This window comes from Primulina tabacum, unplaced genomic scaffold, assembly GCF_025594145.1.
Source record: "Primulina tabacum isolate GXHZ01 unplaced genomic scaffold, ASM2559414v2 Contig387, whole genome shotgun sequence".
NCBI classification, from domain to species: domain Eukaryota; kingdom Viridiplantae; phylum Streptophyta; class Magnoliopsida; order Lamiales; family Gesneriaceae; genus Primulina; species Primulina tabacum.
Window position 1 is genome coordinate 84,805 of NW_027459734.1, and position 19,452 is coordinate 104,256.

At 37.2% G+C, this 19,452-nt stretch overlaps 1 protein-coding gene across 1 annotated transcript; it reads right to left on the minus strand.

Annotated features, from left to right (window-relative positions):
* Positions 1–15,098: 15,098 nt before the first annotated feature.
* On the minus strand, positions 15,099–18,848 carry LOC142534127 (putative serine/threonine-protein kinase PBL3). Its single transcript, XM_075641041.1, has 6 exons — positions 18,473–18,848; positions 17,189–17,526; positions 16,963–17,098; positions 16,200–16,336; positions 15,972–16,095; positions 15,099–15,588 (listed from the first exon to the last, which is right to left on the minus strand). The coding sequence occupies exons 1-6, from the start codon at positions 18,528–18,530 to the stop codon at positions 15,155–15,157; spliced, it is 1,227 nt and encodes a 408-aa protein (XP_075497156.1). The 5' UTR covers positions 18,531–18,848; the 3' UTR covers positions 15,099–15,154.
* Between the last annotated feature and the right edge of the window lie 604 nt (positions 18,849–19,452).

The following is a 19,452-nucleotide window of genomic DNA, read 5'->3' on the forward strand; positions in this document are numbered from 1 at the left end:
AAAGATAAATAGATGCATGCAACATACAAAAAATATAATAATGATTTTAAAAGTATGGAAATGGCCAGCTGAAATTAGCATTTCTCATCAATTTTTTCCATTTTTTCTCAACTAAATATTATAGATATGATAAATAACATTTCAATTACTTATATATGTTTTAGATGTTAAAAATCATGATTAAATCAAATATTTAATAACATTCTTTTTATACACTAAGATTAGGGTTTCTATTTTTTTGGGACGGTATGGTCAACCTGTCAATTTTTAGTTATATTTGATGAGTTGGTGCAACCCGCCACTGCATATCTTTGGCGGGCTAGTTAGCCAAAAAAACCTGTTTATTTGGTGGAGCAGGGGATCAACATGATGGGACTGATCCATTTTGATAACTCTAACTAGCATGAACTACATACACGATGGGTGTGTATAATATAATATAATATATTTAGGATTATATGTTAGATATAATAATACATTTTATTTTTCAAATAATTATTTTAGTTATGATATAAATATATATATAATATAAAAGAATTTTCTCAAATTTTGATTTAATTATGATTATTTGCATCTAAAATAATATATAAACAAACTAAAATGTTGTTTATCCTATCTATAACATGTGTACTTTTCTTTGGTTGCTGGTCGGGTTTCGATCCTCGCAAAGTGGAAAGTTTTTAATGATTTCGTTGGTTTATTTGTTTTTGTCAATTGTGTTGGATGGTTGTGATCTTTGGTTGTCTGATTTTCGGCAGAAAAAAAATCTAATTTGTTTAATGGCTACTCCCACACCCGTAAATTCTTCTCATAATCGCCATTCGCGACGAGAATCACCGGCACACGGTGTTCCCTCTCTCTTGGACAGCTTCTCGCCATCTTCTTGTTCGGGTATTTCTGATCGAGAGTGATTTATTCTCTTGATATTTTCCTTTATGAAGTAATCACACCACATATGGCGACGAATAGTTTCTTGGCCTTGATGTTCAGCCAGAGAGAAGTGAGAGCATATGATTTTCAATCTCAAATAAATATTTTTAATGCAAATCTCAATCCTAATCCTTCCTATAAAATAACAACTTGACTTAAAATAATGTGATGAATTATAAGATTGAAAGTGGATTATTTCTACCAAAGAGGTTGTATTTGGTTTAATGACTATACTCTTAATTTTTGGTCATAGTCATGTTTCCTCATTACCTGAAGCCCAAGCTTCCATCTTCCTTGGCTCATTTTTTCCTATATTTCTCCCTATAAAATTTATTGACCTACGTGCCTACGAATAATTTAGTGAATATTTATTTGTGAATGTATAATACATGTGATACTGACTTTAAATATAAACGTGACCTCTAATATGCATTTGCTACTGATTCCCATGCATGGTGAATTTTGTTATCTAATTGCACATATTTTGTTGGAATATAGATAAATATAAGTTTCCTCCAAGAAAGGATGGTTGATATCATCCTAATCAAATAGAGGAGATCAAGTCTCCATAATTGTGGAGACCCGGACGCTAATTCACGTCTTAATCATTATTAATGTCGAATATAACAATTAAGAAAAGTGGGACTAAATTTTTTTCTTTTTAATTTACAAATATAAATGCGAAAACGTAATAATAATCTATCTGGTATACATGTCAATATCAAAGTACACGTCCTGTATTACATGTCTCCATCTCAACTAGGTTCAACGACTATACATTCAGTGCTGAATCATATTCTGCTTTTGGGCCCGGATCTCCATGCTAACTATAATCTCTCATCCTCTTCCTGATCCTGATCCTGTCCCACCTGTTGTCATGCACACATACAAACAAGACAACAGCCGGATAACTCCGGTGAGAATTGCATTCCCAGTATAAATCATGTATACATGCATTTCATATAAACAAATATAACAACATGAAACAAATATTCATAACATGTATCAAAATCAGAAACATGAATCAATACAAACTCTGAATCACATTCCGTGATTCTTAGACTCTGACTCGACTCATCCTAATCTAGGGATCCCGATCTGAATAAGAACATACACCCACCTACACTCCCGATCGGGGTGGTGGTACATTCTTATTCACGGACTTTGGCTCTTTCCATATCGAACATCAGTAATAGAAGAAACTCCAATTCTATCCACTTCGATATAACCAAACGTCCGGTGTCTTGACCTATCCGTCACAGACTTTGACACTTTCGCCAAATCACTATCCTGTGACAATGTGCAATGTGCCCGTGACGATTCCATCACTATCAGGCACTCCTGTCACGAGATCAATCGTCTACGACTAGGCGTATCCGCCTATGACTCAATACATAAATCAATAGATCAAAGATAACAATCACATCAATTGCAAATATCAATGCAATAAGATGAAGTATGTGATTTTGGGAAACTCAAGTCGAATCGGACTCGAGTTGTGCAATCCCGCATCAACATCAATTTATATCTTTCTCTTCTCGGTCTGACGAAGTCGAAGTCTCGAAGTCAAATCTGTCCATATCAATCTGGTAATAACAAAGGTCAAGGAGTGTAATATCAATACACCAATCAAATCAATACTGGATATAATCAGAACTTAATCAAATTCTGTTTCAACGGCATAACTGTACAATCTCGAAATACCGACAATACAATATCAGTATACACAATCAACAACTCATCTGATCCAAATCTGAATAATATCAATATACCCAGCAATACAGTATCCATCAAATATCAATCCCAACACCTCATAATCGATAACAATACAATTCTGATATCAAATCGGTCTAATCATAATCAAATTGATTATGAAAATTCATAACAATTCTATACGGTATATGTTCTTCGATCCAATTTCGATTATACAATGTCTGATATCGCAAGAACAACATATATGGATCATATCTGATTCTGGCAGTATCACAATTTCAAATCATCATAAAACATAAGCAAACTTACGCCCAGTTGAAGCCTGCGTCGATAGAAACTCAGTACTAAAGTTGGATTGAAAATCTAGCGGACAGATCGAAATATAAAGGCGTAAAGATTTTCAGCCATTTCTCTCTTCCCTTTCCTCGTTTCATATGTTGGAAATGAAGTATATATGTATATATATATCCTAAGTTGCATGTTTATGAAACGTGTCTACTTTTCACAACTTTCAGGCGGCGCTCGGGCGGTCATAAAGTACCGCTCTGGCGCCGAACACTCTGTTCGGTTACTCGGCTTGTTAAACACTGGCGCTCGGGCGGTCAAAAACTACCACTCGGGCGCCAGACTTTCTGTCCAATCCCTCATATTCTCATCCCCTGGCGCTCGGGCGGTCAAAAACTACCGCTCGGGCGCCAGATGTTCTGTCCGAAGGGTAGACTTATGGTGCATTGGCGCTCGGGCGGTTGTAATGTGCCGCTCGGGCGCCAGATGTTCTGTCCACCATCTTGGCTTATGATGCACCGACGCCCGGCTTCTCCTCTCGCATCTTCCTTTGCTCTTGAAATCTCAATTATGTTAATTAATCAATATCTGATTACAGTGATAAATTCTCGGACCTTACAATAATTCTCTACACTATTATTTACAAATAGAAAGTTGTAAAACTCTCTACACACTTGTCTTACATACAATAGAACTTAGACCTAGAATAGTAATGAAGATTTTTCTATAAGTCCTTCGGAAACTTTTAGACTCAGCTAGTTCCGTAACATCATACGTCATTTCACATGAACCTAAAGGCAAAAACTTGTGTGAGATGATCTCATGAGTCGTATTTTATGAGACATATCTCTTATTTGGGTCATCCATGAAAAAAATATTACTTTTTATGCTAAGACTATTATTTTTTATTGTGAATATCGGTAGAGTTGACCCTTCTCACAGATAAAGATTCGTGAGACCGTCTAACAAAAGACCTACTCGAACCTAAAATATTTCTTTCCCTTAAGATGCCTCATTTGTTGTCTCATATTGATTGGACAAAATTTTTAAAGATTATATATATGAACTTGAACAAAAAGTTTTAGGTTTCATAATCATTATTCTCACCGGCTCGCTCGATCATTCTTTCGGTCTCACCAATTAGACAAGCTGCGGAAATGTCCTCCTTGGCAACTACTTGAGCATCCGTTACTTCTATCAACACATGAAAGAGCTGATTGCTGAGTAGAACACACTGTCTCCAAAAAAATTGGGAGATGACTAAAGGTGGACTCGCATTCAACCAGTTTGGCCGCCTGCTCAGCGACCTTCACCTTTGAGGCCTCAAACTCAGGATGTAGCTTTAGTACCTTCTCCCACAAAGGGATAGGGAATGGCTCAACACTGACATGGTCTCATCAATCTTTGTGGAAATTAAAGCATTTTAGACTACGGATAGATGTAAGTATTAGTTTAAAAACATTAATAATAAATTAATAGAAGGGATAAAATACCTAATAACAACAGACATGGAGATATTGAATAGAAGCCTGTTAAATCATGAACCATAGGAAAGAAAGTATAATCAGGTGGACTAATTTAACGGGGTCTCCACCCCATGGAGATGCAGCCTCATGAACAGATGATAGTGGGCTAAATCTAGAGGTGGGAGGCTTGGGAGGGTTTTCCAATTTCAGATCAACTCGACGTTGAGGTTTGTGCCCCTTGTCCTCTTGCAGGGCTTCAATATAACGGAGCCTCTTCAGATTCCTCATCGCTATCGCCCATCAACAGGCTAACTTCATGGGCTTTCTGCTGAGGGGGAGTCATGTTGCTTGGCGGTTCAAAGCCAGGCTGGTCTGAGGAAACATCGCAACCTTATATACGTCATTTAATCATCCAAATGAATAAAATAACGTGCCTTCTAATAAATTTGCTCAAAGTAATAAGATCGCATGACGTGTTTATACATAAAAATCCTCAAAATTACACCCACACTTGTACGTATCTTGTTTACAGTACTTTCGTGGGGGAAAAAGTAACAGAAAACAAAACAAAGTACTTGCAACGTACCAAAGCTTCTTCTTTCGTCATTATCTCTGTACCATTTTTTAGGTATTTATGGCTGAATTTGAAGTGTTCATATGGATAAGATAGCCACCTCTATGCAATTAGCAATATAAATATGCATTGATAATTTAATTAAATCAACTGTAATTTTTAATAATTTTATTTAATAATAGTTATTTAGTTAGAATCGTAACTTATATAGGTATCTTGCTTTACTACGAAGAAGAAGCAAGTTAATGATCTAAAAATTTCCAATAGAATTTTATATTTATAATTGAATTCTAATTCCAAGAGGTCAATTTATAAGAATACACATATAAGAAACTCAAGTACTTGAGACTTGGGAGGGAAGATTAATTACCTTAAGCGGCGACGGCGCAACACATTGTTAAGCTAATTAGCAACTTCAATATCACTGTGATTTGTGTGGCAGTTTTAATTAGACTTCTCTCTTATTATTGTATCGGCTAACCTCAGGAGTTCCCCCAAACACTTCAGTGGGCATAAGTTTTTTCAAGAAAATACTCAATGAAGTGATGCAGGGAACTCTAGAGATGAGCTAGCTGATGACTCGTTTTAGTTCTTGTATGACTCAATTCGTTATTTACACCGGTATTTATAGTATTGAGGTCTATGGAGAGGAATTCGAAGATAAAGTCTCTAGCCACTTAAACTATTCTCAAACTTGATTCATATGGAAAAAAGAACGTTGTGATACCCTTTGTCCCACATCTTAAAAGTTAAAAATTTAAAATGAGTTTATAATGAGGTTACAATGAACTTCTATAGCAACTTGGGCTATCCGAACTTTTTCACCTAAATTTCATGCGGACTGGGTTGTTTTATGATCTAACACAGATGTTAACCTGTGGTTGATACTTTCGAATATTAAGCTTGCATGGTGATAATCTTATGGATAGAATCGTAAAAGAAAACTGGATGGAAAAGGTGATGGCAAAAAGATGGATATTTTGTTGTAAGTACGAAGCTAAAAAAATTTGGTTTGGAGGCAAAACCTATTATTTAAAAAAAAATTGTTAATCAATAATCGATAAACTGTTAATAATAATAAATTACCTATATTATAAGAAAGTTGATTGTAGAAAACTTATTTAAAAATCAAAATTTAAAAAAAAAAAAACTATTGTGAAGACCATAATTTTCGAAAATCAAGCTTATTAAAGTTCGGAATTCTTAGACTCGGTGCTCAAGTTTTCGAATTTTGGCAATATTTGGATTGAAATTATGAAAGAGATTTTTATTAATTATAGAATGATTTATACCACACTACAAATAAAAACCTTAGACAACGATGGAATTTATAAAATCGTTGATAAATTTACTGACAGATATTAAACATCATCGCTACTAAAATTGTCGCACTTAAATACATAGCGACGGTATGTATAATTTCGCTCGCAAATTTCTAAATTAAATTTTGTCATAACTTTGAAAGTTAATAAACCACCATAAAATTGCGAAGATTTCTTCAAAAACTATCACTAGTTGCTTATATATCACCCTCCTATCATTTTTTCAACGATTTTCGTCTTTCTCATCTTATATGTGCGAGTTTTTGCCAGGTTTTTTGGCCAAATTTTATTTTAATTACTCTAACTTGTGGTTTTGTCTAATAGCAGATCTGATTTAATGCTTCAACTTTATAAATCGAGTCGTCAACCAAGTTTTTCATATATATTTAATTTTCAGTTAATTTATATGTATATGTTTTAGAAATTTAATTTATTACTATATATTTTTGTATAGAATTGTGTGCATGCATATATTTTGTAATTATACGTTAGATGTACATATGTAGTGGAGAACTTGCATGTCATATACATAATTTTTTTTGTTAACTATTAGATTTTTATACGAAAATTTTATATGTTAGTTTATTTAATTTATTGTAATATTTAATAGTATGTTGGTCTAACTAGCATATCTATGCATGAGTTATAGCGTATTTTTTTTATGTATGTTAATTATATAAATTTACATTTAATATGTAGCAAGCTATATATAATTATGTGTATAATTATTGATATTAATTATTATTTAAAGTAATGTATTATATTATTATTAAATATTAATTTATTATTTAATAAAATTATTATTTACAATTCCATGCTTATTTAATATTTTTAAAATTTTAATTTAGCTATAGTTTTTGAACAATGACGACGGGTTTAAATAAAAAGTTGTTTTAAATTAGCGAACAATAATTAAATATCATAATTATTTAAAATTTAGAAAATTTTAATTTGGTGACAGTTTTTGTTAAAAACCGTGACAAAACAGTGGAAAATAATTTAATATAATATTTATTTTCTTATTTAATATTTTGAAGTTTTTTATCTAGTGACGGTTTGTGAAAAAAAAATCGCTAATTAGCGATAGTGTTCTTCTCAAAACCGTCGCAAAATTAACGCTGATTTTTAAAAATTGTCGCTAATTTAGCGACGATTTTTCTAAACCTTCGTCAATTTTCAACGACGAGTTTTAAGGACGAAATTCAAATCGGCCGCTAATATAAATGACAATGATTTTGACTGTCGATATTAGCATTTTTTTGTAGTGCTAGATTATGGAATGAATTTTCGCTGATTATGGAATGATTTGTGGGACAAGAATATCACGATTTCGTGACAAAATCAAGATGAGTGCAATACCTATAAATAAGCACTCAAGCCACTTTTAAAAATTACACCACAATTTTGGAGATTTTCAAGCATATCACAAACATATTTTCTAGCAGACAGACAGTAGGTGATGAAGATTTATCACGAAGTTCATGCACTTATTTAGTCTTGGGTGTAATAATTGTCCCTAATTGGTAGCGCGATCGAATTGTGGTGTTTGAGTTGCTGTGCGGTTTAAAAGATTTGAGTTGCACCATTACTACTAACTATAACTTTTGGTAAAGCGACAAACGTTCGGTCCTACAATTGGTATCAGAGCCAAGATCATGGGTTCGATTTTCATTTATTGCAAGGAGTGCAATTATTGGGAGGGAGATTGTTGGGTGTAATAATTCTCCCTGCTTGGTAGAGCTATCGAATCGTGGTGCTTCAGCTGTTGTGCGGTTTAAAAAATTTGAGTTGCACAATTACTACTAGCTATAGCTTTTGGTAAATCGTCAAGCGTTCGGTCCTACGTTTAGTTTGCTATTTATATTTTATTTAAGTTTTAAAACATTTCATAATTCTGTTTTTTTTTCTTTGATTTATGCATTGTAAAGATAAATTTGATTATGATATAGATTGATTTTATGGATCTTATGTTATGAGACTTGTCGATAATAATGTCTAATTGTTGTACAAAGCCAATGTCAATATATCCGATCATGGGGCATGACAACTATCACGTCGAATTTTCCATATTTCATAATTAACATATTTCATAGCAATTGATTATACAAAAAATTGACCAAAATTAGAACGTTAATATTTCCAAATCAAATATTAATATATCAATTTAAATTATAAAAAGATAAAAAAATTATATAAATACACAAGTTTTAGATAAAATTGAGAAAATAAATTTTAAAAAATTATTTTCAGTGTGAATCGAGATAATATTTATATTTTTTATCAAATATTATTTATTTAACAAAATTTTATAATTTATAATATAAAAAATTAAAAATAGAGGTAGGTGGGCCCTAGATCATCACTACATGTCAGAATTTTCGGAAGTCAAGCGACTAAATAAAACCAAAATCCAAAAAAATATAAGTTACGGGACCAAGACTCAATTTTGATTTGTAAAAGGGCCAAAACTAAATATAGGTAAACTTAGATAATTGTTTTGGGTAGTTTTCTTAAACTCCAATTTTGGTGATATATGTTTTTTTTTTTTCGATTTAGTGTTTTATGTAGTAATTTTCAATCTCAGACATATATTTTCAATTTTTTTGTAGTTTTTGTACTTCTTCATTAGAAGTATTGATGTAGCACTTGCACAAATCAGCATCTTGATATTGTCATATTGGTGTTGTATAAGTGTCACCATATCGTAAAAATGATTAAAATTGCGAAAAAAATAGAATAAAATTTAACAAAATATGTGATACAACAACGTGAAAATATACATTTGCACAAGTACTTCTCTATTGAATATAAAATAAAATTTCAGAAATTTTTGTATATAGAAAATAGATTAGATAACATGATACTACTGATTTTTTAGTTTGATAAAGAGTGTACCTCTACCTCTTTTGCATATTGAGAAATTATTTGTCTACAACTTGTTTGCACTTTGAATCGCTGTTATATGAGCGATGAAGGAGGAGATCTATTGTGAGTCTAGCAAGTCCAGATACTCGTTCAAAACAACATCGTTAGCAGCTTATATGTTAGAGAAATACAATGTTATGTGCTCGGGTAATGGATCTAGTTATGGGCCGATTTAGAGAGAATTCACCACTCGCAAGATTGTGAGCGTGTTTCTGAGATTTCCGCCCACGTCTCGCTATTTTTGATAGTTGGGAATTGAGGCTCGTTGAAGAGAGAACCTCACGATCTCGGACTTTGGTAGAAGAAACTCAATTTTGATGATTTTATTTCCTCACTTCTGCTGAATATATATACAAGCCAAACTAAAGGATAAGAATCCCAATCAAATTCACTTGATATCTTCCTAGAGGATATCTTCGTAACTAATAAACAACCATATCTAATCAAAACCAACTAAATGAGATAATCTCTTATTTAAAGAATTAAAAAAAACAAGATAACTCTAGAATCCTCTTATCTAATCTACCACCTTGTACTTCCCATGAGTGTGTCTTTGATAAACAATATCTTTTGAAGGCGTTGGGTTGGGCTTGGGCTCAGTAATTGCTGGGGCTGGGCTGGTCGTGACATTACACCCCTCTGGAGACACGTGATCGTCCACGATCACAAATGAGGGAAACTCCACGGCCAAGGTGGAAGCATCCTGCCAAGAAGCCTCGGTGGGTGAGAGGCCAGCCCAATGACTCAGCAGCTCCCGACGTCCCTGGCGGAATCTCGAATCCAGAATGGCCAGTGGCTGCGGTGGTTCGTCTTGGTTGAGTACTGGCAGGTCTGTGTCGTGGGGAATGTTGCCCTTAAATGGCTTCAGAGAAGAGACATGGAAGACTGGGTGGATCAAGGAGGAGTCAGGAAGCTTGAGTTTGTATGCCACTTGACCAATGCGTTCAATAACTTCGAATGGGCCAAAGTAACATGGGGAGAGTTTCTTGTTCATCCGTTTTTCCACACTTGATTGGCGGTACTGTTGTAAGCGTACCAGAACCATATCACCTATTGCATATTGGACATCCCGGTGAGATGAGTCATATTGAGTCTTCATGAGGTTCTGGGCGTGCAGTAGGCGTTGACGGAGGTGTTTCAGGACTTCGTCTCTGGTCTGTAATTCTTTGTCGACGGCCTCTAATTTCGCTACCCCTGGGCAAAATGATAGAAGACGCGGCGGTGGTCGGCCGTAGACAACTTCAAATGGGGAAGAACGTAAGGACGAATGGAAGCTGGTGTTATAGCAAAATTCAGCCCACGCAAGCCATGTGCTCCATTTCTTAGGCAGGTCACCGGAGAAGCAACGGAGATACATCTCCACAATACGGTTAACCACCTCCGTTTGGCCATCCGATTGAGGATGGTAGGCCGATGTAAAACAAAGTTGGGTGCCACTCAAGCGGAACAGTTCCTTCCAAAATCCACTAGTAAATGTGACATCTCGATCGCAAACAATAGACTCGGGCAACCCGTGAAGCTTGAAAATATTCTCAAAAAAAATCCGAGCGACCAATACTGCTGTATAAGGATGTGAAAGGGCAACAAAATGCGCATATTTTGAAAATCGGTCAACCACAACCAAGAGAACATTCTTCCCTTGCGATAGGGGAAGTCCCTCGATAAAATCCATAGAGATATCCGTCCATACGTGGTGAGGAACTGGGAGGGGCTGTAACAACCCTGCCGGCTTCAAATTTTCAGTCTTATTGCGTTGGCAAACTTCACATTCCGCCACAATTGATTTTATTTGGCTGCGCATGCGTGGCCAGTAGAAGTCCTGCTGAACGCGATGCAAAGTCTTCAAATATCCTTCATGGCACGAGCTATGAATATAAGAGATGATGGTACCTGTCAAGGCCGAATCTAGAGGTAAGAACACCCTCTGATTATACCAAAGGAGATCATCCGAGAAGTCCCAGGGCCCCAGAGCTTCTCCAGCCTTTACCTTATCAATCAAGGGCTGTAACTCGCTCCTTGAGACGAGTTCACTTCTGATTTTGTCCAACCAATCCAGCCGTGGGATTGATAGAGCGCAAATAGAGCCACTGTCTGATTCATCTCGTCTTGAGAGGGCGTCGGCCACCACATTGGCTTTGCCTGGTTTATATTCCACCTTGAATTCAAATCCCAACAGCTTGCTGATCCATCGTTGCTGAGGGGATGTCGTGATACGTTATTCCAGCAGAAATTTGAGACTGTAATGATCGGTGTGCACCAAGAACGAAACTCCCCACAGATATGTCCGCCAGTGGCGGATGGCCTTAGCCAACCCAATCAACTCTTTTTCATATGCGGGTAATTTCCGGTGTTGCAGAGCCAAAGCCTGGCTATAGAATGCAATAGGACGCCCATTTTGAAGAAGAACAGCTCCTAATCCACTTTCTGAAGCGTCACATTCTATCACAAATGGTTCTGAAAAATTCGGTAGGGCTAGGACGGGTGTGGATGTCATAGCCTTCTTCAATACCTCGAACGATCGAGTGGTTTCTTGTGACCATACGAAGGAGTTCTTGCGAAGTAGGCTGGTCAAGGGCGCGGCAATAATTCCGTAGTTCTTGACGAACTTGCGATAGTACCCCGCAAGGCCTAGAAACCCGCGAAGGGCGCAGATAGAGAAGGGGGTCGGCCAATTAGCAATGGCTGCAATCTTCTCGTCATCAACTTTGACCCCCGATTGTGTCACTCGATGGCCGAGATAGGCCACTTCTGTTTGAGCTAGAGCACATTTGGACCGCTTCAGGAAAAACTGTTGTGCCTTGATCGTGGCGAAGACCAGACGTAAGTGTTTCAAGTGTTCCTCCCAAGATTTGCTGTAAATCAAAATATCGTCGAAGAAGACAAGAACAAATTTGCGTAGGTAATCCCCGAAGATAGTGTTCATGATGGCCTGAAAAATGGAGGACGCATTTGTTAGTCCGGAGGGCATAACCAAAAATTCGAAGTGACCATGATGAGTCCTGAATGCTGTCATGGGAATGCATGTTGGATCCATCAAGACTTGGTGGTATCCTGCTCGGAGATCCAGTTTGGTAAAGAATTGGGCTCCATTAAACTCTTCCAACAGTTCCTCAATCACAGGGATTGAAAACTTGTCCTTCACAGTCCGCGAATTCAAAGCCCGGTAGTCGACACAAAAATGCCATGATTTATCGGCCTTGCTGACTAACAATACGGGTGATGAAAATGGTGAAGTACTGGGTTGGATAATTCCTTGCTTTAACATCTCGGCGCACTGTCTTTCGATCTCATCTTTCTGTGCGTGCGGGTAGCGGTAGGGTCGAACCACGACAGGATCTGTCCCTTGGGTTAATATAATTTTGTGTGTATGTTGTCGTTGCGGTGGCAGCCCCTTAGGGTCCCCAAAAATCCCTTCAAAGTCCAGCAGTAGCGCCTGAAGGCCTGGTAGTTCCCTTCCGTCATTTTCTGTTATGGTGAATGCAAAAGGGCCTGAACTCGCGCTAGGATCGTCCCCCTGTAAACTGACCGAGTTTCTTTCATATGGGAAATTCATGACCATGTGTGTGAAGTCCCAAGTGATGGAGCCCAACGTGCACAACCAATTCACTCCCAAGACCACACTAAAGTCTCCCAAAGGTATCAAAAACCGATCCACATAGAATCTAGATCCTCCCAGAATAACCTGTACACCGCGGCATACCCTTGAGCATTGAAGTTGTCCGCTGTTGGCCACAGACACCCTTAGGGTTGGGCGGTTTTCCACGGATAATCCTAGTTTGGCGGCCTCCAGTGTATCCACGAAGCAATGTGTGCTCCCCGAATCGATGAGGACCCTCACGTGGCAGTCGTGAATTGTTCCCCAAATCTGCATTGTTTTTGCGCTCTGGGAGCCAGCAATTGCATGTATAGAGGCCCCAAATTCTTGTGGTTCTTCTTTTTCCGTAGTATTCTTATCGTCTGATGTGTCATCCTCTATTCCTTCCAACAGAAATAACCGTTTGCATCGATGCCCCGGCGTGTATCGGTCATCACAATTGTAGCATACCCCCTTAGAACGCCTCTCTTCCAGCTCCAATCTACTCAGTCGTTTTATTCTAGGTGTCTGGGGCTGTTGTTGAATGTTGGTGCTACGTAGCGGTGCTCGCGGTTCCTCCCTCGGACAATTGTTGCGTGTCTCATATAATCGTGTCAGATTCATAGCCGTGATGAGATTTGTTGGGTGATGGATTTGAACTTCTATAGCAATGTTTCTGCGCAATCCACCAATGAACAATTGTATCTCTTGCCTCGACGTCATGGGACCCGAACGGGCCAGCAATTCTTCAAAGCGTTCCTGATAATCATTCACCGAGTTTGTCTGACGTAGTTTGGCAAGATCGCCAAAGGTATCTCCTCGAAGGGGTGGGGCACATCTGAGATCACAATGTTCCGCGAATTCGATCCACTGAATATCGGGCTGATCCCGTTTCAATTTGCGAAACCACAGCTGGGCCTTGCCCTCGAGATGGAAGGATGCTAAACCCACTTTTTCTGCCTCATGTGTGTGATGGTGGTCGAAGAAATGCTCGCAACGATTGAGCCACGCCAATGGATCTGATTTTCCATCGTAACAAGGGAAGTCTAACCTGGTGTATTTCGGTATGACAAACGAGTTGTCTTTTCCCTTCCGTGTGCGTGGACCAGTGGAGTACGTATCACGGGAATCCAAGTGGTGGTTGTCACCGCCCAGATCGTGCGTTGTTTCTGTTTTGGATGCGGCGACTTGGACCGATAATTCTTCCAGGCGTGTGGCAAGATCCCGATGTCGCTGGTCGTTCTCTTGTTGCCGCTGGTTACTCGTCATTCTGTCTTCTTTGTACATGTTGATAAAGGCTTCGAGCTGCCTGTGCATGGAAAGTAAATCCCCCATAGCGCCCGGCTCTGATACCAAGTTGTTATGTGCTCGGGTAATGGATCTAGTTATGGGGCGATTTAGAGAGAATTCACCACTCGCAAGATTGTGAGCGTGTTTCTGAGATTTCCGCCCACGTCTCGCTATTTTTGATAGTTGGGAATTGAGGCTCGTTGAAGAGAGAACCTCACGATCTCGGACTTTGGTAGAAGAAACTCAATTTTGATGATTTTATTTCCTCACTTCTGTTGAATATATATACAAGCCAAACTGAAGGATAAGAATCCCAATCAAATCCACTTGATATCTTCCTAGAGGATATCTTCGTAACTAATAAACAACCATATCTAATCCAAACCAACTAAATGAGATAATCTCTTATTTAAAGAATTAAAAAAAACAAGATAACTCTAGAATCCTCTTATCTAATCTACCACCTTGTACTTCCCATGAGTGTGTCTTTGATAAACAATATCTTTTGAAGGCGTTGGGTTGGGCTTGGGCTCGGTAATTGCTGGGGCTGGGCTGATCGTGACATACAACCTCAGATGTAAGCAAGCCACCGAAACTTGGAAGTTTCGGAATGTTACATGGTAAGGGATAACACTTTAGAAAAATGCGGAAGTGTTTGTGCAATGTGTCTCTCATAGGGATTCATTTGTAATCTCTGAGAGAAATTTTGATCATCTATACTGCTATTCTTACAGAACAAAGATCGAAAAGATTGAAAAAATCAATCCTCCCGTACCACAATCAGTCGTTATCCCCCAATTAGACCACCCTCTTCTTTCCTTTCGGATGACGCCGAAGGAACATTTATACCTGATACTCCCTTCTTAACTTAGGGGTAAAGATGACAACTCCTAATTCTGAGCTTCATGTTACTCTTGTCAAGTGACAAACATGCCACGAAATTCCTCAGAGGATACAATATCATTACAATGGGGAAATGGTTGTTAATACATCCATTGATTGATCCAGTAAGGACACAAACAGTAAAATTTGGACCTAGAATAGAAATTTACGGTAGATGGTGGACTAAGCTGCCTCATCTCGCATGAGAAGACCTTTGATGTCTTGGCAATGGAGATGCCAAAGTGCCGAGTTTCAATGGCGAGGCGGAAACAGACTCAAAAGAAGCTCGATTCTCTGAATCTGAATATCTTGTTGCGTTTCTTGGAGTTTGAAGCTGTTCCAGAGTAGCTACAACCTCTGCCATCCGTGGCCTCATTTTTGGGTCGGGGCTTAGACACTGAAGACAAATATTAGCTGCACTGTATGCTGCTTTCTGAGGGTATTGGCCCTCAAGTTTAGTGTCCATGATCCGGAACAGCTTTCTCTTGTCACTCATATAAGGTCTCGCCCAATCGACTAAGTTTTGCTCGATGCCCACTTTTGTTTTGTCGACAGCACGACGTCCCGAGAGCAATTCAAGCAAAACAACCCCAAAGCTGTACACATCACTCTTTGATGACAGTCGGCCTATTCCGGAAAATTGGAAAAAAAAAATTTAACATAATTTGAAGATTCTTCACGTGGCAAAATTAATTATAAAATTACATCACTATTCAAGTACCAGTAATTTTATAAATAAAAAATCACATCAAGAAATTAAAACACTAAAACAATAAAGTTGTACAAAGCGTGTTGTGTTTAAGAAAATTATAGAGAAATTCTAAGAGACCAGAAGTTGACAAATAAAGACACAATATACTAATATAGTATAGGGATAGGCATTTCAGGAAACGGAGATGGCTACACCAAACATCTGAGAGAGTAAGGGGACCTTTGCTCAATTATCTAGCATGAATGGAAGGACGAAGAGTAGAACAAAAAATAATAATGGCTGTCATTTTTTAACTCACCTGTAGCAACGTATTCCGGTGCAGCATAGCCATGTGTTCCCATAACTTGAGTGGATACATGAGTCTTGTCACCGGTTGGGCCAGCTTTGGCCAAACCAAAGTCAGATAATTTTGCACTAAATTCCTGCAAATGGAATTGATTGGTGTAAATCGATATACGACATGAGACAAGAAAATTAACTGCTGGATTAAAGTTGGCAGAAAACGAGAAAAAGGTTTCAATTATACCCCATCGAGAAGAATGTTAGAAGCCTTAAAATCTCTATAGATCACTTGTTCTCTAGCTTCATGCAAGAAAGAAAGCCCCCTAGCCGCACCGGTCGCAACCTTCATTCGAGTCACCCACGAAATGGGTTGAGGCCCTCCTGCACCATGTAATTGGATTCAAATGTCACATGTTGTTTATACACCACACGCCAACTTTTGGTAAAAAAAAAATACAGAGTATGTCCATCCGACCCATGATAAATTGGGAATAACAAGATCACATAAATGGAAAATTAGCATTCTCCTAGGTTACTAATCAATGAAAAAGATAAAAAGAGTTGATGGATCTGAATATAGACAGCGTAGCTGAATGACTCCAACATTTCAAGAAGGCTGATTATAAGCACAAGCGAAGATGTCAAACTAAAAGAAACCAAATGAATTTCCGCAAGATCTTCTCACCGTCATTCAAAACAAAACGTGCATAGGAGGAAAGAAACCAGAAGGCTCAGATTGCAGTACAAATGTAATCAGAGAGCATAACTGCAACTAATCATAAGAAGACGTTTTAAAGAGGTCGAAAATAAATTCAAGAAATAACTACTTAAATATCTTCGTCATCTTAAAAAGAACTTGAAGAATTGATGTGCAATAAAATGACAATCAATAAATAGAAGTAGCCAATAAAATATCTTCATCATTTTATAGAGGACTTCATGAATTGATATATAATATAATGAGGTAAAAAGGCGAAGATAAAAGTTAATTTTAGTGCAAAAAGTACTTCTGAACAAATGATTCTCCAGACTTCCTTTCGACATGAACTCATAAACCAATAGCCGGTTATCACCCTCAGAGCAGTATCCAATAAGTTTAACTAGGTTCACATGTCGAAGTTGACCAAGATAATTAACTTCTGTCTGCAAAACATAAACAGGCTGGTCAAATAATCGATGCATAAAAAATTCGGTTACAAATAAATCCATAAGAGTGACAAAGGAAAAACATACCAACCACTCCTTGTGGCCTTGGAAACCTTCAGGCTTCAACTTCTTGACAGCAATAACGAGTCCCGACCCAGGTTTTGTGGCGGTAAGAGTATGCTCGTCAATCCATCCTTTGAAAACATAACCAAATCCTCCTTCACCAAGAAGACTGTCAGGTCGAAAGTTTCTTGTTGCATTCCTTAACTCGTTAAATGAGAAGGGCTTCACGTGAGGTGACGAGAGTATTTCAGCCTCGGATCTTGGAGTAGGAAGGATTTCGACACTGCTTTTGCGACTGTAAATGGGAATGCTTATGTTGAAATGAGATGATGAATTGCTCGTTTTGCTTGGAAATCTTGATGCTTGTACATTCAGAACAATGATGCAGGTTAGATGATCAGCTGATTACAACCCCTTGAAGCAAACACCTTTCAAGAATTTACATTAATAGAAGAAGATAATTTCTAAACATAGTGGTAGATTATGTACTAATTAACAGCAAAAAACATCGATGTGGAAACTTGAATTATAAAAATAGTGTAATCGGATATATAGTAGTCGAATAAGATATCCATTCCATAAAATCTTGTCATTTGGTTACAACATTATAACAGCACTTGCACAAGCTAATTTTAGTGGACTTGCCATTTGTCCTTGATTACTCTCCCAGATCCGTGTTTCCTTGAGAAGTCATCGTATCTTCATCAAAATAAATAAAGGTTTGCCAATTTTTTGGATGTCTATGGTCACATTTAATGAATGGAAATGAATTTCCAAAATCCACAGAATCAATTTAACATAAGCTACACATGAAGCCCAAACATTTAGCATGCAAGACAACTGAAGCTTCTTGTTGCAACAGCCATAACTCTAAGGCGTAGACAAAATTAACTAACATAAAAATGACATTTTAAGTACACCTGCAGCAGCAAGGTAATCAAATATGCAACTAAAAAGGAAATTATAGGCTCAAGTCCAGACAAACTAACCATGGCACCTCTACAGAAGGTAGAACTTTCTCCTCCCCTTCAGCACTCATAAAACAAAGAGTCGACAAAAAGCAAGATTTTGCATTCATCTTAGACATTCCTAAAGCCAAAAATTTTACAAACAGAGCTCAATTTGAGAGCCTAAAGATTCCACCTTTGCCGTGTAAAAAGGTTTAACGTGGGACCATGGGTAATCATAACTCGAACCAATAACGAAATAACACAGAAACTAATCAGAAAAAAGCTTCAATTCTCTCCACTCAAACTCGAACAACTAAGCATAGGAACAGATACATAAGCAAACACGGGAGTAGAATACCAGAAGGGGTGCTAAGAGAGGCATCAACCCTAGCGGATGAACCAAAGCAATTACCCATAAGAATCAGAGCAACCAAAGGAAGGGTCCTCAACAGAAATCAAGAAAACTACCAAACAATCAGGTACAAATAAGTAAAGGATTTTCAAAAACGGTGCTTGAATTGAAGCTCCCCTCTTTTTAATCTACAAAGAACAGGCCTTTTTTTTAAGAAAACGGCATTGTTTTTGCAGAAGGGCATCAAGAAAGAAGAATGGGAAAAGGCCGAAAGGACATTCTAAAATGGTAGACTGCCGTTGATAGATTCTGCACTGGTATCATGTCATCAATCAATTTGGGTAGCTTAGCTAGCTACTGTCCCACCTGAGTTTAACTCCTTCCTTTTTAATGCTGACGCGTTCGCAGGGTGTTCATCTTCGAACAAATCAAGCTCATCTGTAAATAATGAATAAAATTATCATTTAATATTCTATAATAAAAATAATATATATTCCTTTTACACACACAGTTCACTTTTCATCAATGGTTTATTCTATATTTTGATTTTAAAAAATCATGACAATGCTGTTGGAAAATAATATTTAAAATGTGTGTATTGAATATTTGAATGTTGAATATTTGAATGTTGAAAATAAGAGTTGTAAATATTGAAAATTAGTGTGTGATGATGTAGGTAATGATGTATTTTATTTTTGGATTATTTGTAAAGATTTTCTATAAATAGATCTCTCATTTGTGAAGAAAATCACAATTGAGTAGAGAGAAAAATATTATAAAGTGTGTAGTTTGGTAAATTTTGAGAGTTTGAGATTTTTACTTTTTACCATAAATTTTTACTTTTTCACAACACGTTATCAGCACGAAGCTTTAAAAGTCCTACATACTTTTCCAAGCTCCAAACAGAAGAAAAAGGTAACAAAAATAATTATATTTATTTTACTGTTATTTATTTATTATGTATTTATTTAATATACAATATAATG

Coding starts and splice junctions, on each gene's coding strand:
- LOC142534127 (XM_075641041.1), bottom strand. CDS start 18,530: ATGGGTAATTGCTTTGGTTCATCCGCTAGGGTTGATGCCTCTCTTAGC. Junction 17,527..18,472: donor CTCTCTTAGCACCCCTTCTG/GTATTCTACTCC, acceptor TGAATGTACAAG/CATCAAGATTTCCAAGCAAA. Junction 16,096..16,199: donor CTAACATTCTTCTCGATGGG/GTATAATTGAAA, acceptor TTCCATTTGCAG/GAATTTAGTGCAAAATTATC.